General features: G+C 32.3%; 1 protein-coding gene across 1 annotated transcript; it reads right to left on the bottom strand.

Moving 5' to 3' along the window:
* Nucleotides 1-5,864: 5,864 nt before the first annotated feature.
* LOC120074394 lies at nucleotides 5,865-9,430 on the bottom strand. Its single transcript, XM_039027509.1, has 3 exons — nucleotides 9,279-9,430; nucleotides 7,709-7,797; nucleotides 5,865-6,229 (listed from the first exon to the last, which is right to left on the bottom strand). The coding sequence occupies exons 1-3, from the start codon at nucleotides 9,300-9,302 to the stop codon at nucleotides 6,082-6,084; spliced, it is 261 nt and encodes an 86-aa protein (XP_038883437.1). The 5' UTR covers nucleotides 9,303-9,430; the 3' UTR covers nucleotides 5,865-6,081.
* Nucleotides 9,431-20,335: the final 10,905 nt, after the last annotated feature.

Raw genomic sequence — 20,335 nt, forward strand, 5'->3', positions numbered from 1 at the left:
AAGGCTCTCACGGCTACATTTTTTTAGGGTCACCTTCAAAGCATGGGTCTACGGGACCGCTTGCGGCTGGACTAGGGAAATTGGGAGATTTTTTTGTACTAGGCCTTAGTGCTCTAGTTTATTATTTTGTACTTGTTGTATTGTACACACCACTCGCATTTGGGCAAGTGGGAGGTTGTTTGGGATGATGCTCTAAACTCTTGTTGGGTTCTATAGTTTGTAAATACAGTATTGAACAAACGCTTGTGATGTAATAATATATGATATTTTTCTTCACTATGGTCTATGAAACATCAGATGTTTTAATTGCTTTACCACAAACCAATAAACTAAGATCCTTGGTTATCATTGTAACTTAAGCATGTATGTGGAGACATACAAGTGGATCATACCTTAAGTGAAAACCAAAATAGTCTATAGTATATGGATATAGGAGGGAAACCTTATCTTGGTAACGCTACGGATGTGGCCCGCTTTGTAGAATAGTTACAAGCATTGTGACTTGCTACAGATAGTCTGATCCTGATCATTCATGTGGAGTCATGCGAGCGGGGGCGTCTTATACAAAGGAGTTTGTATAAGACCAGACCACGAAGTGTTATAGTCTCATTATATAACGTCATTCATGACAGAGACTTTACTTCACTAAGATGACCATAGGTAACATGACCTCAATCCTGAGTGAGTTAGGAACTCCTGCCTTTGAGAGCGGTCATTTGATTTGCATGGGTGCAAGTGGTTCGATTGCCAACTCAAGCCTACCACTTTGGGGATTCGTCTTATTTGAGAGCTGGAAACTCAGTTATACAAGATAGAATTCACTCCTTCCCCGAAGTAGAGGTAAGTAGATAGATTGCTCCCTTGAGGGCTGATTCTGGGGCTTGAACGATATGGCGCCACACAACTTCTCATAGCTCGAGAGGTGTCTACACATAGTAGGACTATGTTGTATTGTTCATTAGAGGGATCAGTGGTACTTAAGGAGTTAAATGTAACTATAGGAGCAAAACGGTAAATTGGTCCAGCTGTACTTACGAGCATCTGTGAAGGGTTATCGTACTGTTGATTGGTTATATTTGATGGGCACAAAAATATATCTGTGGTAAGAAGAATGCAGTTTTCGATCTTTAGTAGAATGTCTGGCAGTTAACGGATGGTGGATTTCGTGGCTAAAGAGTTTAGTTAGCTATTCACGTACCGTTGGAGCTTCAAGCCACAGGTCCATAAGGTCCCCTTGGTAGCTCAATGGATTCAAGTTGAGAATCAGTTTTTGGGTCAGTTTGAAGTGTTCAATTGACTAGAGGGAGTTTGATTATATATGATATGATTAAACTGATAAATTATATATGATATAGTTGACATGATATATGAGATACATTAATTGGAGGAAAAGGATATAAATATTATTTATATCTAGTGGAGGAGAAAAGAACTATGATTTATATGTTGCATATGATGGGATATTAAACTATAATTATAAATATAATATGAATATATTTATTTTAATTAAACAATTATGAGATAATTTTTGGTGGTTTTTCTCTATAACTGCACAAGATAGTGGGAGGTTACATTCAATTTTCATAACTAGAGGATAAAATTAAAATAGATTTCATTTTACAAAGAGATCGGATAATCGCCTCACGATTAGTACACTGCCCATCGTCTAGTTAACAAGAGTATACATGATAGCTCTAATTTTACTAAATGATCGTATACACGCGTAACTTTCCCAAACGATCGCATAGTTTTTTCTAAACGATCGCGCGCACAAGCAATTTACCTAAATGATCAGTCCCGTTTTATTAAATGATCGTGCACCTTTTGCTAAACGATCAAACACCCGTCTATACGATAGACACAAAATCTCTCCCACTTGCTTGGTCATGGTAAACAATCGTAGTTTCCTCCTCCCCTCTACCAAATCCAATAGAGCCCATACCTCCTGGATTCTCACTCCGAGATTACTGAGGTTATTGAGTGGTGGTATCCTCTTGCTGCCTGTTCGTGTAAAAGACCATTCGATGGTGAGCGACAACGAGATTTGGTAAACGATAGACTTGGCGACCACAGCGACAGCGAGAGTTGCTGTTCCTTGACGAGAGCGAGATTTAAAGAGAAGAAGAGTTCTTCAAGAGGTATGTCTCTCAGTCCTTTTTGATTTAATTGTTCAAAGCATGCCATAATTTATTTGTAGATGCATAACTTGTTGTTTGATTGTGAATGCAGTATTTCTGTCACAATTTATTTAGAATAATCTTGCTTCCACTCATCGTTACTTTTTGATAAGATTTCCTTCATAATGAACTATGGAACAATTTAATTGCATGGATTTTGTTAAGTCTATGATAGAATTAGATTAATCTACATAAGATCTCCAAGACTTTTTCCTTGGAATTTTATTACATAATCTCTCATTTATCTCATTACTAAAATTTCCTATCAAATCTTGTTTTATTATCAATTAGTTTCTTTTAAGACAAACAACCTCCCCCCATCCCCCACCCATTTGTTACAATTAGGAATTCAATAGTTAAACCTTGTAAATTAATAGAGGTTCCTTCTGGATCAACCTCTTACTCCGCTATAACTATGTGTTAGTTTTAGTTGTTGTTTGAGCATCATAAATTTCATTTGTTTTGGGTTAGATTGAACAAACGACACAGATTTTATCCCGAACAAAAGGTTATAATATTCTAATGAAAGATTATAGTCTTTCAACAATGGATAATTGTGATAATATGTTTGCTAAAGTGCAAATAACGAAGAGTATAATATTTTTATTAAACATTCAAACTGATGTTGCTAAATGTTTGAAGTCATGTTTGAAAGATCCATCTTGGATTTGGCACTTGAGACTTGGACATTTAAACTTTGATGGCTTGAGACTATTAGTAAGGAAGAATATGGTGAAAGGATTGCCATATGCCAAACATCCAAATCATTCTTGTGAAGGTTGTCTTTATGGCAAGCAATCAAGGAAGAGTTTTCCACAAGAATCTTCTTCAAAAGCAAGGAAACCCTTAAAGTTAGTTCACACTAATTTGTGTGAACCAATCAAACCAAGTTCTTTCTTTGAGAATAATGATTTCTTATTATTTATTGATGATTTCAGCTGAAAAAGGGTTTATTTTTTCAAGAAAAAATCAAAGGTATTTGGCATGTTCAAGAGATTTAAAGAGTTTGTTAAAACAGAAAGCGGTTATTACATAAAAGCTTTAAGATCAGATAGGAAAAGAGAATTCACTTCAAATGAATTCAAGGATTTTATACAGAAAATAGAATTTGTCAGCCTATGACAGTTCCATGGACTCTTCAACAAAATGGTGTTGTTGAGAGAAAGAATAGAGTGATACTTAATATGGCTTAAAGCATGTTGAAGAGTAAGAAAATGCCAAAAGAATTTTGGGCACAAGCTATTGAATATGTTGTGTACTTGTCTAATCGTTCCCCTACTAGAAGCTTGGTGAACAAAATGCCTCAACAAGTATAGACAGAAAGAACACCATCCATTGCTCATTTGAGAGCATTTGGAAGTATTGTTTACGCGTATATACCTAATCAAAAGCGTAGAAAGCTCGATGATAAACGTGAAAAGCATATTTTTGTTGGCTATGATGCAAGCTCAAAAGGATGCAAGCTTTATAATTCTATTACAGAGAGGATAGTGGTAAGTAGAGATGTTGTGTTTGATGAGGAAATAACATGGAATTAGATTGATGACCAAAATACTACAAGCTTTTATTTTCCCTGATGATGATGATGAGTTTAGTAATATTGCTTCTCCATTAACACCACCTACATCACTAATCACTCCACAACAAAGCATACCTTCATCATCTGTAAGCTCAAGTGAGGAACCTCGTGGTATGAGAAGTTTATGAGACATACATGATGAAACTAAATAATTAAATCAAAGTTTTAATAATCTTACTCTTTTTTGTCTATTAGATGACAGTAAACTTCTGAATTTTGAATAAACTTCGTAAGATGAAAAGTGGAAGACCGCTATAAATGAAGAGATAAAGCCCATAAAAAAAATGATACGTGGGGACTTTCTACTCTTCCAAGTGGAAAGAAAGCAATAGGTGTTAAATGGGTGTTCAAGACAAAAAGAAATGGAAAAATAGAAGTGGAGAGACATAAGGTAGGATTAGTTGCAAAATGCTATTCTCAAAGAAAAAACATTGATTAGAATGAAGTATTTGCTCCCTTTTGCTCATTTTGAAGCAATAAGGTTGTTAGTTGCACTTGCTACTCAAAGTAAATGAAATATCTTTCAAATGGATGTCAAATCAGCATTCTTGAACAGATATTTTGAAGAAGAAGTCTATTTAGAACAACCTCTTGATTATGCTGTGAAAGGTATAGTAATCTATCACTGTCTTTCGATAGTAGAAGAAGAAGCTGAAGAAGAATGTTGTCTATTACTCATATACAGCGATAGTAGTCTATCACTGTCTTTCACGATAGTAGAAGAAGAAGCTGAAGAAGAATGTTGTCTATTACTCATATACAACGATAGTAGTCTATCACTGTCTTTCACGATAGACAACGATATAACACTATCGTTGTTCTATGATAGACAACAATAGTAGTCTATATTAGAAAAAGAATAAAAAGTATTGTATCATTATCTATTAGTGATAGACACTGATAGATAACGATGATCAATAGGTACACGAGGAACAATTGGTTAGATGATGCTATAACTACATTCAATTTGATGGTGTCAAGTGAAAAAAAAAAAAACTAAATGTTGTCCACTGATAGACAACGATAGACTACTATATTTGTCTATCAATAGACAATCATAGTAAAGAAGAAAAAAACTATCACTGATAAGCAACAATAGACTACTATCATTGTCTACTACGATAGACAACAGTAATGCTATCACTGTCTATTGCAATATATAGCAACATAGTAGTTTATCGCTGTCTATCGTGATATATAGTGATAGACTACTAGAAAAAGGCATTCGGTGGAGGTCGTGTGTCATCCGAGGTTTTAGCGCGAGTTTGAAAGGTATTTTTGACCTTTTTAATGGGTTGTATGGATTTTGCTATATTTGAAAATAGTTTGGCCTGATTTCCTATATTTAAAAATAGCCTTTAATGTTTTTGGAGTTTTCCAATTTTGGGTTGAGCCAAACTTTTTGCTACATTTGCAAAAGTTAAAAAACGATAGATAGAAGAAATTTTAATAATTCTTTAAACTAACTCTATATTACAACAAAACAAAATTAATAATAATATTTACCATACTCAAACAAGCAACATTAGTTATAATACAATTAAAGTCACGGTACAATATACCAATTGTATAAATTATATTATTTAAATAAAGTATATCAGTTGATTGATATACAAAATATAAAATACGTTTTATCGATATACCAAAATATAAAGTATATTAACATGCTCATACACGGACAAGGATAAAACTGAAATAACAAAAAATATGGAAATCAGGTTTAAATTTTTTTGTTATATTTTAGAAAACCATTATTAAGTTTGTAAATACTCTTAACTATCCATTGCAATTTTTTAAAATTTTAATTAGTGCTTTAATTTAGAGATTAATTTTCAATTTATGTGTGTATGAATAAAATGAGATTGACATGTCAGCCATCCACTTAAACAACAATCTTGCCACATTTCATTAGATTTAAGTTAAATTAGGGACTATTTAGAATCACTAATTTGACAAAAAGTATCACTTTTAAAATTTTAGGAACCAAAAAGATGTCGACTTCAAATTTTAGGACAAAAATACATTTTGTCCAAAAAAAAAAAAAATAAATAACTCTACTTTAACACTTAATCTAATGTAGGAGTTAGAAAGATCACTCTCAATATTTAAATTCGAAAAGGAATACGGTTGAATTATTTTTATATTGGCAGAAACAGGAACGTATATGAACATAGGAAATTACTATTACTTCAATGTGTTGGCCAGCCACCTTACATTTATGGAGGAGAAAAAAGGGACAAAGCAAAGCAAACAAAACAAAAAGTAGAGAATATAACAAGGAATAAAAGAAAATGTGACTAATTAAGTTGAGTATGTCAATCGAAATTATTTGTCTTGAGAAAAAAAGTGATTAATATTTGGCATGATCTCGGGTGGGCGTGTTCGAAGGAAACGTCGTAGGCTGTGCTCTGAATACTTCTCTCCTTCTTCTTCATTCTCCAACACTCCCATTTTACGGTGCGCTTTGTTCACTCTACAAAAATAAATTACGACATTTCTTTTTTATATTACACATATTAAATTAAATGGGTCCTCTCTTAACGTTTCTTTTTCTAAATATATATGGTAATAATTTAGACAATAAATTAAATCTAAGCAATCAATTTTAATCTTTTTGGTCATTTTCAATTTTACCCTTATGTAATATTAAAGAATTTTCAAAAGCAAAGTACAAAATAAAGGTTAAAAAAAGCTAGTGAATGAGATTGAGAATAACTTTTATTAAGAAAAGAAAAGAAAAAAAAAACAACTTATTCAAACAAACTTTACTTTTGGATTTTATTAGGAATAATATAATGAAAAGATTTTAATGAGATGCACATAACCTTTACAAGTCTCAATTAATATTTTTCATTAACTTTTAATTATTTCTATGAGTTACAAAATTTTAATTATGGTAGATTTTGTAACTAGTACTATGTTAAATCCTATGAATAGTATTAGCGTCTTTTTAAAACATTTGCTCATCTCTATTTTTTCCCGTTTATTTGTTCTCTAAATTGTTTTTCTTATAGAGAAAGAAAAAATACCATTAATCTTTATACTACATACCACAATAGAAATAATAGATTTTTTTATTTAAATAAAAAATTTTCAAGAAAGTGAAACATTGTGAATTGAAGTGATTATAATAATATTTTTTTTTTAAAAAAATAATAATAATTAAGACCATGTTTGATAACAAATGTGTTTTTTGTTTTTGTTTTTAAAAATTAAGTTTATGGATACTACTTTTACTCCCAAATTTCTTTTTTTGTTATCTACTTTTTACTAGGGGTATACATCGGTCGGTCGGTGTCGGTTTTGGGAGAAAACCAACTAAAAAAAGAGTGTGAAATTCGCCCGTACATCTGTCAGTTTAGTCTGTTTGGTCTTTTTTTTAAGAGGAACCAAGGTGAATGAAAATTAAAGATGAATTGATGTGTTATTGTTAAGTTAATAAAATTAGCAACTTTTTAAATTTTAAATCAATCATTTTTTTTATGAAAAAATTTAAATAAATCATATGATGGTTTGAAAATTAAGCAACATAAAAAATAATAATAAATCAATACTAAAATAGTAGGCTTGGGCTTGAGTTGATGGTAATGGACTTGTTTTTATACTTATTTTTAAAAAAATAAAAACAAATATATATATACACGTCGGTCGGTCCAATTTTACTTCAGGAACCAACCAAGCAACCCATAGACCTGACCGACCGACTTTAATTTGGTCAGTTTTGATCGCTTGGATCGGTTTTCTATTCTTTTATGTATACATCTACTTTTTATTAATAGATTAAAAAACTAAGATAAATTTTGAAAATTAAACAAAAAAAATTACTTTTTAAAAATTGTTTTTACTGGTAGAGTTTAGCTAGAAATTCAACCATTTATTAAAAAAAAAAATGCAGATCATTGAAATATATGAAAGAGTGCTAAGTTAAAAAAAAATTGAAAAATTTGAGTACCTGACGTCAGGATTTATCATAATGTTTCTGGTGAGTTGAAACACGCACATACTTGTCACAAATCCCATGGCCGCCAATAGCGGATAGACCTTCAATTGGAAATCACATAATAACTCATTTATCTCTTTTGAGAAAATTAAATATTTATAATATAAAAAAATAACTTTAAATAATAAGAACGCAGAAAATATTTATAATAATAGAAAAATATCACAGTTTAACTATGATAGATATTTAAACAGTAAAATGTTGTTATATTTGTAAATATTTTGATTCATTTTTTTATATTTAAAAATAATTCTGATAAAAATCTTTGTAAAAAATATTTATAATAAAAGTTGAAATTCCAACTCACTATCAAATCATGAGTTTTTTCATCCCTAAAAATTAGAATTATTTTTAACAATAAAAATACATAAAAATAAGAATAATCATGTTAATATTTGGGTTGAAGAAAAATAATATATCAAATACATATAAAATGTTGAAAGTCCAAATTGAAACCTAATACTTGGATTCAAAAGATAAGATTTTTCTTCCCACTCCCAAAACAATTCAACATTAATTTGATGGTTCATAAGACCAAATTATGCATTTAATTCATCATCAACTTCGATTGTATGGTTCCTAATAATTCCATGATGTGACTTTCAATTTTATGTAATAAGTCAACAATTTTTTATTTCATCTTTTCAAAATTTTTAAAGAAAACATTCATGAAATAGATATAAAATTAAAATTTCAAACTGTCATTAGTTCAATATTTATTATAATAATTAATTTTTAATAATTAATTTAATACGTCAAAGTCAATATAAAATTAAAAGTTTAGCTACATATTATACACTTATAAACAAAATATATACAAAACAAAGCTTGGAGACTATGCTCGCTTTGGCCTAAACTTGTAATTTAGGTTATTATTATTATTATTATTATATGTATATGTATATGTATTAGAGTGTACATAAAGGAACCGAAAATCAGTCGGTCGGTCAGTCGATTGTCGATTTTTCCATAAAAAAAACAAAAAAATAGAAAATCAACTGACTGACCGACATATATTAGTGTTTTTTTTAAAGAAAAAAATAAGTATAAAAGTAATCTCACTATCACCAACCTAAGTCCAAGCCTACTATTTTAATATTGATTTTTTTTATGTTACCTAATTTCTAAACACACTACATGATTCATTTAAACTTTCATAAAAAATTATTGATTTAAATTTTAAAAAGTTGTAAATTATGTTAACCTAATAGTAATACTTCATCAATTCATTTTTTTTTTCATTCATCTTGACTTTTTATAAAAAAACAAAAAAACCAAATCAACCGATCGTCGGTCGAATTTTACACTTTCTTTTTGTCAGTTTTCGGTGTCGATTTTCTCTTAAAATTGACATCGATCAACTACATCCCTATATGTATATATAGGATTAATTTAAGACACATGATTAAATGAGAGTAAAATGTAAAATAAGGGGAAACACAATAGTTATTATTATTGGGGAAGAAAGAAAGGTTCCAAAATAAAAACATGAAATATAAATAGAACAAGTTTTGGGGCTGACCTCTGGTTTGATCCAACGTCCCATTGGAAGACAGAGTGGATATAAGATCGAAACTGTTAACAAATTTAGCTTTGTGATTGGATGCTTTGATAATGAATTGTATGAATATATTTATAAACCAAAAGCAAAGGCACAAAAAATGGCCTTGGAGGTCAAGAAATTGAAAATGGAAAACCAAAAAACGGTGAAATTAATGATTATTTGATAGTTTTTGTGTTGTGTTTTGTTGTGCAATTCTGTGGGCTGTGTGTATGTCGACTTGAATTTTGACCTCATCCAAATTCATTAATAATATATTCCATAAAACCAGTGGCTTAGCCTCCTGTTTCTCTTGCCCTTCTCCTTTCTTTTTCTTTTGTTTTTCCTAAAACCTTCATTTTTGACTGTTTCTTGTTCTTCATTTCTCATCAATAAACCCACTCATCATAATAAAAGCCACCACAAAGTAGGGTGGTAATTTCTATTATATCTTCACACGTTCAATTATGAAAATTGAGTAAACTTGTACAAGTGTTAAAATCGACTTCTCAAATTTGTGTAATTATAGAAAGGATGACAATCGTATAAGTTTGAGGGTTCAATTTTTATCATAAAGGTCCACTTTCTGCAACAATTATAAAATTTAGGGTTCAATTTTAATACTTTTGTAGAAGTTTGAGTGCCTAATTTTTATAATTGAAAATTTGAGGATATAATACATGATGGTATTTATAAATTACCCTTTAATTCATTATTTGGTTCATATCCAATGCTTATTAATTCACTTTTTAACTCTTTCCATATGTATATATATTCATAATTTTGGGTTAAAAATTCTATCCAAAGTCAAAATTATGATTGAGAGTGGACTTTTTCATTTCTTAACTTTGACCCTAATTTATATATTGGGTTAAGATGGTGTAATTTTAAATTTTATCACTTTATAATCTAGAAGGTCGAGTATTTGGATGAAATTTAGACTTTTTTCTATTGGCAACTCATGATGGTTTAATTACACTTATCCTCAACCTCCCAAGTACCTGGATCCTTAGAGAACACAACTGAATCCTTATTTCTTCTATTGGCAAAAGTGTAATCGAAACATCATGAGTTGGTTCTATTCCTCACTCAATGAAGATAAAATGAGCGAAATTGTTGGCTATGAATCCGCCTTAGAAATCTGGGAAGCTCTTCGCATAGTCTATGAATCATCCTCCACTGCTCACATCATGGGACTCTGATCACAGTTGCAACGAATCAAGAAAGATGGACTCACCGTATCTCAATACCTAGCTCAAATCAAGGACGTTGCTAAAAAATTTGCTGCCATCAGTGAACCTCAGTCAAATCGAGACCATCTCGGCTACATCCTCGAAGGGTTGGGTAACGAATACAATCCTTTTGTAACTTCTATCCAAAATAGAACTGATCGTCCCTTTATTGCTAATGTTCGCAGCCTTCTTCTTGCACATAATTCCCGCTTGGAAAAGCAAACCACCTTAGACCAACTTCAACTTATTCAAGCCAATGTCGCTCATCTTTCTCTTAACTCTCAGAACAGAAGTCCACAGTGGCAACAGCATAATAAACCCCTCTTTAGATCTCCTTCACCTCTCTCAGGTATTTTTCCTAATCCCCCCCCCCCTCCCACTCCAACACGCCTGTGCACCTTCATTCTGTCCTTTACACTCCCTCCATCTCTTGCAATCTTATTAGCATTGGCCGTTTATGTTACAATAATCATGATTATGTCGAATTTTTTCATGACTTCTTTATGTGAAGGATCTTCGAACCAAGACTCCACTCCTTCGAGGCACACTTGATCACGGGCTCTACAAACTCTCTCTCTTTCTATAGCTGACTCAAGTCCATCCACTCCTTCCATACATCCCACTGCTCTTGTCTCAACTCTTATAGACGTCTCCCTGTGGCATCGTCGCTTGGGCATCCTTCAATTCCAATTGTTAAATCTGTCTTATCTAAATGTTGCTTGAAGTATTAAAAATAATGTTGTTCTTCCCTTTTGCATACACTGTCAAATGGTTAAAAGCCATCGGTTACCCTTTCCCACATTTGTCTCTCGTCCACTCTCCCCTTTTGAAATTGTGTATGTTGATGTATGGGGTTCTTCCCCTATAAATTCAGTAAATGGAGACAAATATTCTCTTCTCTTTATTGATGCTTTCTCCCAATTTACATGGATTTACACATTAAAAACAAAATCTGAAGTCCTCTCCCGTTTCACTAAGTTTCATGCCATGATTTCCACTCAATTCTCTACCCCTATCAAAGCCATTCAAACTTATGAAGGAGGTGAATTCTGAGCCCTCTCACCTTTCCTAGACAAACATGGCATTCTTCATCGTCTATCATGCCCTTACACCCCTCAACAAAATGGTACTGTCGAAAGAAAGAACAAACATGTTGTCGAAGTTGGACTATCCATGCTTGCTCATTCCTCTATTCCACATACATTTTGGCCCTTCGCTTTTCACACGACTACCTTTCTTATAAACAGAACACCCACCTCCATTCTCGAAAATAGGTCCCCCTATGAAGTTCTTTATGGTAAACTCCCGGACTATCATCTCCTCAAAGTCTTTAGATGTGCCTGTTTTCCCTTTCTTCGCCCTTTTAATAACAATAAGCTTTAATTCAAATCCCATGAATGCATCTTCTTGGGCTACACTTCCCTCTACAAAGGATACCTTTGCCTTCATCCCACCTCCGATCGAATCTATGTCTCTAGACATGTCATATGCAATGAAGTTACCTTTTTCTTTACAGCTACTACCTCAACATCCAATCCTTCACACTCGTCCCCTGCTTCTGTCATCTCCTTCCCTATCACCATCACCTCTCCCTCTACCACCTCCCTCGACCCCCCTACTACCACTCCTCATCACAACAGTGTTCACTATCAAGAATCACCCTTCACATCCTCCGAACCCACCCCTCCCAGTCCTTCCATCCTCCCTTCCTCCTCCCCTCATCCTTCACCAATCAACAACACCTCATCCTTGATCTTAATTCCCCTGCCTCTTCCTCAAATTCATCTAGCTCTCCCATTTCCTCTTATAGTCACTTTTCCTTACCATCCCCAGCTTCTCCCACCATCTTACCTCAACCCTCCCACAATCACTCCCCCTCCCCCTCTAACCAATGCTCATCCAATGATGATTCCCAAACCCAAGGCCTGGTTATCTATTGTCACTGATCTGGACACGACAGAACCAACTTCCTACAAGGAAGCTCTCCTATATCCCAAATGGCATCGTACTATGTTTGATGAGTATGAAGCACTCATTCGAAGCAACACATGGTCATTAATGCCTCTACCCTCAGATCGTAAAGTTATTGGTAACAAATGGGTGTTTTGACTCAAACACAATCAATCAGGTGAAATGGATCGTTTTAAGGCCCGACTAATCGCTCAAGGTTTCAGCCAAGACTATGGTATCGACTATTTTGAAACGTTCAACCCAGTCAAGCCTACTACAATCCGAATTATCTTATCCATTGCACTATCAAACAATTGGGCCATTCGACAACTTGATGTCCATAATGCATTCCTTAATGGTGATCTATCTGAAGAGGTGTACATCAAGAAACCGTCAGGCTTCATAAACCAACAATACTCAAATCATGTGCTACTCCTTCACAAGGCACTAAATGGCCTTAAACAAAGCCTCCATGCGTGGTTCTCGAAGCTAAGCATCTGTCTGATACAGTGGGGCTTCTACAACTCCAAGTCTAATACGTCTATATTCATCTTTCGAAGTGACAACTCTTTAATCATTTTTCTCATTTATGTTGATGATATTATTGTCACCGGCAACAACTCTTTTCTCACACAACACTTCATCAGCAATTTACATATTCAGTTTGCGCTCAAAGACCCTGGTGATCTATCCTTCTTTCTTGGTATTCAGGTTGCTCGCTCCTCCACTCTATTACATCTGTCTCAAACTAAATACATTCACAACCTATTGAATCGTGCCAACCTCTCTGACTGTAAGCCCATTCACTCCCCTATGGCCTTCGGCGCTACCTTGTCCCTCACTGATGGCCTTCCCCTGGAAAATCCTTCTAAGTACCGAAGTTTAGTAGGCGCCCTTTAATATTGCACACTCACCCAGCCTGATATCAGCTTCCGCGTCAATAAGCTGTGTCAATTTATGCACGCTCCAACTTTTTCACATCTCCAAGCGGCAAAACGGCTACTTTAGTATCTTAAAGGTACTGCCAACCAAGGTCTTCTACTGTCAAAATCCTTTGTTTTAGCCTTAACTTGCTACACTGATGCTGATCGAGCCAGCTGCCCGGACGATCGACAAAGTACAAGTGGTTTCTGCGTGTTATTAGGTTCCAGCTTAATCTCATGGTGCTCCTCTAAACAAAAAGTTGTATCAAGGTCTAATACTAAATCGGAATATCGAGGACTCTCCAATGTCGCTGCCGAATTACTATGGATTCAATCGGTCCTATCTGAAATTGGTATTGGTCCCCTCTCAACTCCTTTACTATCGTGTGACAATTTGAGTGCCACCTATATGGCTGCTAACCCCATGCTCCATAATTGTACAAAGCATCTCGAAATTGATCTCCATTTCCTTAGAGAGAAAGTGGCTACCAAACAGATCTCAGTTAGATTCGTTCCCTCTGACGACCAACTTACCAATATTATGACCAAGGCATTATCTAGTCCCCGGTTCCTCAACCTCAAAACTAAGCTTACAGTCACGACAGCTCTTCGTTCGCTTGCGGGGGATGATAAAATGGTTGTTGATTTTTAAATTACATTTCCTTTGTTTTTTCTTCTTTTCATTTTTTTCCGTTATAGATTCTTCTTCTTTCGTTTTTTCCTTTCTCTCTCTTGTCTGTTAATGTCTCTCCTATCAATATATGACAAATGGCACTCCATAAATAAATAAATAGTTGTACCAGGGCTCTCGATTTTGTGTCGAGTTGATTCATTTCCATCCTCTGCTTCCTTCCTTTTTTCTCCTCTTACAACATCTCATTTCTATAATTGTTTTTCTATTTTTTGAGAAATTATATTCATCATGTTTACTACTTTATAAATGGGAATCAACAATAGACTATACTCTAAAAATGTAATCATATCATGTAATCTTGTTAAATACGTTAAAATGTAATAAAAAAAAAGGTAAATAAAGAAGAAGATTATTAAAAGTAGACATCCATTATTTCACGTGTTAAAAGTGATTATTTTAACTCTTCGATAATGGCATGTACACCTCCCTTTTGAAGTTAGGTGTTCCAAATTTTATACCCGCTTGTTGTATAGAAAAGAAAATGACGGATGTGATAATTTTTACGTCAATAATAAATAAATGTAATTTGGACAAGAGGATTTCAAAGAAAACAATGGGCGACAGTATATGACGATCATAGGTGGGATGAAAGCACTATTAAGTATTAAGAACAATATTATTTACACCAACTTACATAATATTCTAATCATTATTTACATCAAGTTACCTATTGTAATCATAAGGAAGAGCAAAGATAAGAAACAACTTGATTGTCACATGTTTAAGATTAATTGGACTAAGGAACATTTATGAAGATTTGTCACATTCTTAGTTTGTGCCAAATTTTAACTAAAGAAAAATACAACGGATATTCATGTGACAACAACGATAAATTTATAATTCAGAGAATAGAAAATCTGCAAAATAAAGAAAAATAGCACTCATGCCAAAGTTAGAGATGGAAAATTTTAGAAATGAGAAGTTAGAAGTGTAAGTTCTAGATTAAGATTTACATCTCAAACCAAATTTCTTCGTATGGAGTTATAATGAAGTATTATAGGGAAAATGAGATAGAGTTTACTTTTTTCCTCTTATGATAAGGATGAGATTGATCTTTCTTAATTCTAATAAGTTAGGATTATATATGATAAAATAATTGATTGGCTGTCACTTGAACTTATTTGAATTAAATCCATTTTATCTAATATTTATCTTTCTTTATCATTTTTTTATTTTTAACCTATTTCGTTAGATCTAAATTCACCCATAACATCAGTAATAATAAATAGACTAAATATAGTACGACAATATATATAAACATGTATAGTTTACACTTACGGACATATAACTTGATGTTATATTCTACCATATGAAATCCAACCTATCCAATGGGTGAAAAAAAGTTTGGGCATTATTAAAAAAGTAACACTTTGGTGTATTTTTAGATGCATATCTTTGTGTATTCCACTAATAATTACATTTAAAAAAAACAAAAAGAGAGAGATTAAAACGAAAAAATTTTAGACGTGGTAAACTATGATTGAAGTTCAATTGAGTGAAATGCATAAAGATGAGTGAGCCTAGCTAGGGTGCGCCTATCTATTTTTCTTTTCGAGACTTTCATTTCTTTCATGATATGACTTGAAATTTTAGTTAAAAGATTGAGAGACCATTTGATATAGGGAAATTATTTCAAATAGTAAAACGGTTGAAAATATTTACAAAATAAAAGCAAAATTTTAGAACTATTAATGATAAACGTTGATAGACACTGATAGATTTCCATCAGTGTCTATCAATATTACATATCAACATCTATCATTGATTGTTCTAAAATTTTGTTATATTTTATAAATATTTTGGTTCATTTTCCTAATCACATAAGACTTTTATCTTTTATAACAAAGCAAATGACATAATCTAATATACTCATTTGACAACTATATGGACCCTTTCTTTTTATCTAATATATTCTAATTTACAAGTCTTCTAGTGGGGAATTATTATGCAGATAGTGTCTTTTTTTTTTTTTTTTCTTTTGTGTACTTTTGCGAATCCCTTTTGTTCTCATTGTTTATTTAAATTTAGTGTTAGAGAGAAAATTAATGCACTATCAAAAGGGGGTTCGGTTGGCAATCCACACACAAAGGAGAGCTATTGTGAAAAAGCTGTATTTAATTATTTAAAAGAAGGTACATAACTAAAAGATTGTGGATAAAAAATGAATTATATTTATTTATGACAAATTTTCAAAAAATGCCAAATTATTTATAGAGATAGAAAAACAATTGTTGATAGACATTGATAAACTTCTATCAACCTTTATCAATGATAGGCTTGTATTAGTTTCTATCATTGATAAACACGGATAGAATTCTACCAACCTCTGTCAATGATAAAATTCTATCAGTTTCTATCACTAATAGGCACTGGCAGATAAAATCAATGTCTATCAGTAATAGACTTGTATCCGTTTCTGTCACTGATAGACTTCTATCAGTATCTATTTGTAGTTGACATTGATAACAATGTCTATCACAATTATACTTAATTTTTTGCTATTTATGTGAATATTTTTTCTTATTTTTCTATTTTTGAAAATTTTTCTTTATTTATTAGTATATAACTATACAAGTCGATATTATTAGATATTTTTTTAAAAATTTAGGATTATTAATATAACCCATGAATATTATATGTAGTCCAAATAATGTTTTAGGCAACCTATGTTGGTGGACAAATAAATTAATAGGTAAACTTCTTATAACTTAAATATTGTTGGTGTTTGTGATTTTTTAGATTATTGTTATGAGCATAGCTATCCAAGGGGGTGTTGGGGAGCAGATTTAGAATCAAAAGCGTGAAAATTAAATGGATAAAGATTATTTGAGGAGTTAAGAATCACAAAAGCTTATGTTTCCAGTGTAAGCATGAATTCGGATAATTTGATTTTTTTTTTTTTTCCTTTTTTCTTAATAGTTGTTTTGAGAATTGTATATTCTTTAGTGTATTTGGATCAATTGTTATGATAATTTTGAAATAAAAATTTAATCTATTTATTTTAAAATGAAACTTAGGTTAGCTTTGTTATTTTTAATCCTAAATTAATTAATTCGGTCAATTAATTTTCATGACAATAATATAGGAATGATAACGAATTCATTAATAAAATAACACATCTTTGAAACTAAGTTTTATATATATATATATATATTGTTTGCTTTTAAATTTCTAATATATCTCTTTTTAAATAACAGAATTATCTTCTTATAGCAAAGTAATAAAGTTGGAAATTTAGTATACTAACACATTTATTACAAAGATAGTTTTCATTTAAATCTATTGAATTATCTCTTTTTTCTCGTACTCATGAAATAAATTTTACCTTTGAGGTTTACATGTAATAACATTCTTAATCTATCAGCCCGTTTCTTTTTTTTTTCTTTTTTTTTCTTTTTTTTTTGTGTGTGGAAAAATGAAGAAAAAAATCAAGGGAATGAGAAATCGAAGGTAAAAGAGGGAGGAAGAAGGAGGAAAGAAAAAAAATTGTTAGTGACTACTAGTGGATGACCAACGATGAAATGTGTGTAATGGCTAGTGAAGAGAATTTGATCACCCATGAGCAACACGATTGATGCAACACTTCAGTCTTTAGTACTCCTAGATGAAAGAGTCAATTTCTTGTTTTTGAATTTGTGGAAATGAGTAAGAATGATAAAAAGAGAAAGAAGAAGGAACAAGAAAAAAAATAAAAATAAAACCCTAGTGATCAGCAGTGGGTGGATGGTGAAAAAGAACATTCGACCATCCACGACTAGCATAATCAAAACCATGCTTTAATAAGAAAATCCTAGAATACGGGAGATTGTTTTTATTTCTCTATTTTTGTGAAAATAAAGAATGGGAAAGAATGAGAAATTCAAGGAAAAAAGTTGCTAACGACCAATGGTCACAAACAACCTATCAACAACAATTGTTGACTATTACCGGCAACCACACATGGGGCAAATATGATCACAATGATCAATTGATGATTGTACAACGTCTGCTTGGCCGCAGATGTTCAAGTGGATCGATTGTCGAAGATCACAATGTATGGTCATTGACTGTAGTGGTTAAAAGGTTGATTGTTAACGATAACCATAGTCGCTGACAATCCATAATTGTTTTTCAACACTGGAAGCACATGGTCAACCTCCGAAGCACCTATTTTGATCCCCATCCCCACTCCATCCCCCAACAATAGATTTGGGCCTATAAAAAGATAGGAAACCCCTCCTTTCAGTCATCCACGATCCATTCACAAAACTCAACCACTCTTTTGATGAAATCTTATCATCCTAGTCAACAAGCTTCAAGAACAAAAGTTCCTCTGAAGTTTGAGAGCTCTAGGTCGTCCTTACCCCATGAAAACATGTGGAGAGATATGATTCATCCTTAAAAAAGGAAGATCATCTTAGGAAAAGATTAGGAGAGTGAGAGATTGCCTCAAGGCATCATCTTCTTATATTTCCAATATTACTTTGTTTATTTCTACATTTTTCTATTATTCATTTGTTGATCATTCATCTTGTAGTCATGATTATTGATCTATTGAAATTCATTCATTTGTTCTTAATCATAAGATAAATTCTCTAAGGGTTCAAGAATGTGGATATTCTAAGATTCTATGACTTGATGAGCAATGCCTATGCTTCATATCGCTTGATTTATACATTTCCTTTGTTAAATTTAAAGATAAATATTATTAAGTTAAACTGACATTTTAATTTAGCAATCTAGTTGAGGCTTAACATTGAGAAGGTTAATATATACACTGATATCACAAAGGGATATGAGACTAAGAGCCTAGAAATAGGATTATCACACAGTCTTGAAATAAGGGACATAGAAATATAGGCATTAACTACTTAGAACTCCTAAGGGAACTTGACACAAGACTAAATATGTAGAGTTTTCGGTCCATGGCTAAGTCACTATCCAGGTATGATGTAGTCGCATTGCTCAAGGCACATTGCCCCACCGATTGAAACATTGTTACACACTTGTTCATTTAGTCGTGTTTATTGTTTTGAATCAACAATCTGTCTATTCACTATGGTTAATCTTAGTTACATTGATTCGTTATATTAATATAATTAAAATTGGAACTAATCTTGTGAGATTTGACTCTTGGAATACTCCAAGGTTTATTACTTCATCGATAGTTTGTATTTGCACTTAGACCATAATTAATCTCATTTTTATCACTCACACATAATCAGTCGATCACCTAAACATCCTCTTAGTGATTTTTAGATTATTTTTTTGTGCATAAATATCCATTTAAAAAACTAGAAATTCAAATAAATTGAAGGAACTAAATGAGTTATGTCTCGAAAAATTCATACATTTTGAACTACTACCTCCAAAATATCCAAACAACTAAGGGGTTGTTTGGGGTGCTGAGATGATATAGGATATAGGGAGTTTTGATGTCTGGAGAGTTCTGATGTCTAGGGAGTTTTGGTCGAGTACAAACGATCGAGTATGATCGAACATGTTAAAGTATTGAGATGATATACGATACACAGAAGGAAAAAGACGGTGAGATACAAAATTCGTTCCGAATATGGATCCACAAACAATTAAAATCAGTGAGATCGGATAATGAGCCTCCAAACATTGAGATGATATAGAATGTGAGAATATACCATCTTATGTGTCCCAAATAGCCCTTAAAGAAGTTCATTGAAGCAAAATATATGAGAATAGTGTTGACTGTTGAGGCACTATTATGTAGATATTTTTTTTGATAGCCTTAAAAAAACAATTGAAAACAAAAGTGTTACATTATGGATAGCCTTAAATTAAAAAATTAACAGCTTAGAGAGTCTTCAAGACGTTGGTTACCCTCCATAAATACATGAAGCTCTCATTGAAATAGCTTGAAATTTAGATTTATTAATTAATGCCAAACCCATCTTAAATATGGGACATTGTGACTCATTAAGTTCGATTATTTATGTCAAGAAGCATTCCCAATAAGAACAAAATATGTGAAAAGGTGAGATATGAATTGCTCTTCAAAAGATTTTCAATCTCAAAAACAACTCAACACCCCAAGTTTTGGGATGTAGAGTAATATCGATGCTAAATCTAGATTCTAAATCTTCATCTGAATTCGTAAGTCCAAAGCTAGACTAGAAAACTATTGAAGCTGAGTGTTAAACTTGTCGAAAACTAATAACTATTTACCTAATTTGTTATATTTACTAGCAATATTCAACTAGTATAGAGTTGTACTATCAATCTTGAAGT

The sequence above is a fragment of the Benincasa hispida genome, chromosome 1 (genome assembly GCF_009727055.1).
Source record: "Benincasa hispida cultivar B227 chromosome 1, ASM972705v1, whole genome shotgun sequence".
Taxonomy (NCBI): Eukaryota; Viridiplantae; Streptophyta; class Magnoliopsida; order Cucurbitales; family Cucurbitaceae; genus Benincasa; species Benincasa hispida.

Bases quoted from the DNA above. Each gene is read 5' to 3' on its own strand.
- LOC120074394 (XM_039027509.1), bottom strand. From the start codon at position 9,302: ATGGGACGTTGGATCAAACCAGAG. The intron at 7,798-9,278 runs GTCAGCCCCAAA...TTCCAATTGAAG, and splicing joins GACGTTGGATCAAACCAGAG to GTCTATCCGCTATTGGCGGC. The intron at 6,230-7,708 runs GTACTCAAATTT...TTATTTTTGTAG, and splicing joins ATGATAAATCCTGACGTCAG to AGTGAACAAAGCGCACCGTA.